General features: G+C 63.9%; 2 protein-coding genes across 2 annotated transcripts; both read right to left on the bottom strand.

Moving 5' to 3' along the window:
- Positions 1-6: 6 nt before the first annotated feature.
- MNEG_7382 (hypothetical protein) lies at positions 7-2,982 on the bottom strand (the record flags this gene model as incomplete). Its single annotated transcript, XM_014044143.1, has 6 exons — positions 7-140; positions 469-562; positions 837-946; positions 1,376-1,423; positions 1,775-1,896; positions 2,450-2,982. 6 exons carry the CDS (start codon positions 2,980-2,982, stop codon positions 7-9), a joined length of 1,041 nt encoding a protein of 346 aa, XP_013899597.1.
- A 1,713-nt stretch (positions 2,983-4,695) lies between these two features.
- On the bottom strand, positions 4,696-5,220 carry MNEG_7381 (hypothetical protein; the record flags this gene model as incomplete). Its single annotated transcript, XM_014044142.1, has 1 exon — positions 4,696-5,220. The coding sequence occupies one exon, from the start codon at positions 5,218-5,220 to the stop codon at positions 4,696-4,698; it is 525 nt and encodes a 174-aa protein (XP_013899596.1).
- Between the last annotated feature and the right edge of the window lie 96 nt (positions 5,221-5,316).

The raw sequence follows: 5,316 nt of genomic DNA, 5'->3' as shown, positions 1-5,316 counted from the left end.
GGGTCGTCACTGGGGCGGAACACGCTGCAGACCATGCCTGGGGGCGAGGTCGTCGTTTTTGGGGGAGTGGTAGGGGGTGCGGTGGTGGAAGGGGTTGGTTGGGGGGTTATCATTGGGGCGGAACGCGCTCCAAACCATGCCTTTGGGAATGCGGGTTGTTTTGAGACAAGGTGCGGTGGTGGAAGGGGTTGGTTCGTTCAGGGGGGCGGAGGGAGCTGAGATGGCGCAACAAAGCGCAGGGGCCGCGGCCGTTAGCAGCGTCTGGCGCAGGTTTGGGGGGCGCGTGGGGGCGATGGGACGAGCCAGGGCTGTCGCTGCAGCATGCCAGATGAGGTGAATTGGGCTGTGCCGCAAAATCTTGGGTTGATATGGGGTTCTCCCGCCTCATCCCGGCTGAGAATAGTGAGGGGGTGTATGAGGGCCTGGCTGATGTCGACCCAAGGCGCCGTTTGGGGGAGGGGGGCGCACCAGTGTAGTTGTTGGCCGGCCCTATGCCGTTGTTGGCCAGCTCTGAGTAGCGGTAGGGGCTGAGTTCATTGTGGCGCTGCTCGATCACCATCACCTGGTTGTGCGCGTCCACATATGTGTGTGTGTGTGTGTGTGTGTGTGTGTGAGTGTGTATGTGTGAGTGTGTGTTGCAAGAGTGTGTGTGTGTGTGTGTGTGTGTGTGTGTGTGTGTGTTGCGTGTGTTGCGCACGCGTGTGCACACACGCACGCGTGCATGCAAACATTGGCCCATGTGCATTTGTACACGTGGACGTGTGTGTTGTGCGCGCCTGATTTCCGCTCAAAACACACTCCAATCGCTTCGGACGTCCCCAAAGCCCTGGACCCACCTTGAGGCACACCACCACGGCGTCGTGGATGACGGCCTCGTTCAGCAGCTGCTCGGGGCCCCAGATCTCGGGGGTGGCGTACCAGTTCCACAGAAAGTTGAAATAGTAGCCTGCGGGGTGATTCGGAAAGGGTCGACAGTGTGGGATAACATTTGCATACTGTTGGAACACTTTTGGAATGGAGGAATGATGGGCGTGAGATGCGGGGCGGTCGCATGAATCGCGGTGCTCTGTGTCAGCACGGCAGGCCCGGGGTATACGTGATGCCCGGCGCCGTCTGCCTGCCCATCGCTTGCCCTGCTGTGCCGGAACCGTCACGCCTGCCCCGCCCTGACCTGATGGGCCCACCCCAGCGTCCCTGCGACACACAATCCCTTTCTGATCCTCCTGCGCCCTGCCTTGCCCAACCTTCCTCAAGACTGGGCCCTCAAGACACCCGTCGTATTCCTGAAACCGTATCGACCCTCCAAAACTCGGCGCAACACATGAAAACAAGGTTTGAAAATGAGACTGTGACGCATTCAGCACCTGAACCCCACCTATGGAGTCGAGCTCGAAGTTGCGCGTCCACACCCAGCCGCCGCGGCCTGGAGTGGGGCGAGCGCGGGCAGACGGGCAGGCGCGGGGTAGAGGTCATGGTGACTGCCATTCATGCAGCACAACAAGAAGACTGTGCTCATAAGCACACATGGAAAGCCTTCAACCTGCACACGCACGTGCACACACGAACACATACACATAAGATGCGAAAACATGCGAATGCAACGCACACACGGCCAGCTCCACCCATGAGCGTACAACCATACACGTGCGCACACACATGCACGCACGTGCACACACACGTGCACGCACGCACACACAAACACACACACACACACACACACACACACGCGCGCGCGCGCACACACACACATACACATTCACAATCAAAAACCCACCCAGCTGCCTGTCCAGCTTGGATCCTGTGGATGGCAGCTTGTATGCCGGGTTGTAGGCGTTGGCCCAGGGGTCCTGCAGCAGAAAGAAAGCCTGCGCGCGGATGGACCCCTCCACAACACGCCTGCGCGCGGTTTGAGCAGTTTGTGTGTGTGTGTGTGTGTGTGTGTGTGTGTGAGACAGAGTAAAAGAGTGGGTGTGTGTGTGTGTGTCGGCGCTTGTTTGTCAGTGCATGCTGGTAAGTGCACAATTGTGGAGCCTTTGACAATCACTGCACCAGTCCTTCTGTCGCATGTGAGTGTGTCTTCGTGTCCAAGTGAGTGGGAGTATATGCACGCACACGTGGCGAAGCACACGGGCGGGGACACCTCCTGCTGATCTGCCTGTGAGACGTGCTGTAACACGGGATGCTGATCCATCCCACTGCCCTGTGCTTCTGCACTCCTCAGCCCGCTGCGTGCCCCCCCCCCCCAAAAACAGCGCCAGCAGCCTCAGAGCACCTGAGCCGGCGCGGCCTAACCGGTCGGCGCTGCTTAAGCTCGGCGGCTCGCATTCGACCACGCACAACTGCCAGCGCGGCGGCAGGGAGTGCCCGTCGCAACACCATGCGCGGCGCGCGCGTCTAGGGTGCGTGCTATGAGTAGATGAGTGAATGAGCAGAATCGCCGCCCACGCACCTCAGGGCTGGCCGCTTTCTAATGCGCGGGAGGTAGGTCGCCATTTGTACCGCCGAGTCCCGCGTCCACATGGCAGGTATATCACCCGTCAGCACCACCGTCATCGCGCCCATGCCGTGCACGCGCGCGTAGCTGGTGAGCGTGCGGTACAGGCATCGGGCGCAGAGGTCGCGCAGCTGCTGCTTAGTCGCCGCCGGGACTGCCTTTTGGAGGGCCTCCGCCGCGGCCGCGCCGCCGGCGGCGGCGAGCGGGCCGGCGGACGGGCCGCGGGCCCAGACCTCCAGGGGTAGCAGGTGCTGGGGGCGCCGCCGCGAGGGACACGAGGGCGCGGCCGCGGCTGCAGCGGGCTTCGGGCGCGCCTCGGCCGCCGCCTTGGCTGCAACTGCCGCCTCGGCCGCCGCAGCCCCGGCGGGGCCGCCGGCGGCCACCGCAGCAGCGGGGGTCACAGCCGCCGCTCCTGCTGCTGCTGCTGCTGCTGCTGCCCCCTCCGCGGGCGGCCCGCCGCCGCCGCTGGGGATTCGGTGGACCATCATTGAGCACACCCAGATCGCCGCGATCAGGATAACCCCCAATTGCAGGGCCTCCACCGGCGTCGGCCCGCGCCGCAGGCCGCGCCGCAGCTGCGTGTGCAGGACCGGCAGCTTAGCCGGGGACCAGCCATTGGCGCCGCCGACAGGCATGCCGGCCCTCCGGCTGCCGCCGCCGCAGGCGCTGCCGCCGATGCAGGCGCTGCTGCGGAGCAACACGCAACAAGGGGGCCGCGGGTGGGGCCGGGCGGGCGGGGGTCCGAGGGTGCGGGTGTGCGAGAGATCGTGTGTGCGACCATGATCGACCCAGCTAATTTCGTTCTAACGGACATGTGTTGTGCAAGCATCACTGGTTGCCGCAGTGAGCCCTCACCCGCCCACCAGAAAGCAACCTCGGGCGCTCAGCCCAGAGCCGAAGTGCCCGCCGCCCCGTTGCTGCCCAAACGTGATTTGATGGTCAGACTTATGTGCCCTGTTGGCATGCACGGATCCAATTACAAGCCAGCCCCTGCTGGCGGCGAAACTGCAGGCCTGGTGCGGTTGCGCTGGACACAGTGCGCCGCCCAGCGGCTTGCGGCAGCGCCGACCGCAGGCCGCAGCTCGCTGTTCACAGGAAATCACTGATTCCTGTGCTGCAGGTGACAAGCCATGTGATGATCGGCCCTGTGGAGGGACACCGCGATGCAACAGGATCCAACAGGCTCAATACGCGTCCGCAACCCGGCTCGGCTGTCTTACTGGCTCTGATTATTCTATAAAGATCAGTCACTGGCTCCACGTTGGGTGTCACTGGTATGATAGTGATCTGATGAATTGCTTTGTCAACTGCACTTCCCAGGTCTGGTGCGCGGCAGGTGTCACGCATACCTGATCAACTGGTAGCCTGAGCGTTTGCAGGACTTTTAGCTCAACTGCATAATCAACGCTGCCGCCGACATCGAGCAGCTCAGCGGTCAAACACGCATCGATTTCATAGGACAGCACTACGTGAAGAGTCTCCCACTTCGACATGAGTGCGGCGTCAACGCCCGCCGCCCACATACCCATCCCACACAGCGCTCGCACCTGACGGTCAGTGCATCGTGCCGCTGTGGGATTGGCGGCGGTGCATGGCAGCCCGATGTGCCGTACGAGCATGGGGACGCACCCTCCGCCCCTCGATCCGAGGCGGCGTCTTTGTAGGCCCCTTCACCGCAAGCCGCAACCACGAACCCTCCATGCCATGCCGTCCCCCCTGCCATGCCGCGGCTCTTCTAGATCATGTGCTAGCGGCCACCACTCAACACAGATCAGCAGCCCCTATGCCTTGCGGCTTGCAGCCGGAGGTTGGGAGGACGAGCCCCCCATGGCGCCCCCATGCGCGTCACCCGTGAAGAAACCCCCGCTCGACATTTGCGTCTCCGTATGCTTGCTGGGGCAGGTACATGAGCGCTTCTATTCGCAAGGCGATGCTTCAGCACTTGGCCAGCTCACCTACAGTATTGAACGGCGAGACACCGCTTGATTAAGGTACAAAAATGTCATTTCATCAGCAAGAAGACTGCCAATGTGCCCAAGCTCGCATGACATAACCCTTTGGGCATCATGAACCACGATGTGGGACAGGAAATGCCTTGACGACAGGCGCGCTGGCTGCAGCTGCCCCACTGCCCTGATCCATGAAGCCCGTCAAATCACATAATGGGGATGTTGAGTTACACTCAGGCCAGGACAGCGCTGTCACTCTTCTTGCAATGCTTCAGGGTCCGCGCGCTCCTTCCGCCGTTTTCTCCGCCGCCGGCCCCGCGGCTCCGCCCCCGCCCCAGCCCCGGCCGTGTCGCCCGTTGCCTCAGCCGATAGCGCGCCCGGCGCAGCGGCGGCGCGCAGCCCTGCCGCCATCGCCGCCGCCGCCGCCGCAGCAGCAGCAGCTCTTTCCCGCGGCGGCCGCCGCGGCGCCACTCTTTCCACCTCAGCCAGAGCCGCCGCCACCGCCTCCGCCGCGGCCCCCGCCGCCTCCCCGCCGCCCTCTTCGCCGCCCCCCCGCCCGTCGTGCCCCAGCGGCCGCCGCCGCACGAGCAGCAGCGCGTCGCACGCGCGCTGCAGCGCCGCGGCGGCCTCCAGGTTGCCGGCCTGGTATTCGCGCCGCGCCCAGGCCTCGTACAGGGGCGGGTGCTGGTGGCTAGGCGGCACGGCCGCGCCGGCGCGGAAGAGCGCGCGCGCGTGCGAAGTGTCGCCAGAGTCCCATTGGACGAGAGCGTACTCCATCCAGAGGGGACCGTTCCTGGTCACGGAGAGTGTTACGGGTTTGCGGGGTTGTGCAATTTGGGTGGGGTGCAGGTTGCGGGGTCTCGAGTGTGTGTG

Source organism: Monoraphidium neglectum, assembly GCF_000611645.1.
Source record: "Monoraphidium neglectum strain SAG 48.87 unplaced genomic scaffold scaffold01300, whole genome shotgun sequence".
In the NCBI taxonomy this organism is placed as follows: Eukaryota; Viridiplantae; Chlorophyta; class Chlorophyceae; order Sphaeropleales; family Selenastraceae; genus Monoraphidium; species Monoraphidium neglectum.
Note: the sequence above shows the minus strand (reverse complement) of the source record. Positions and strands in the feature narration are given on the sequence as shown.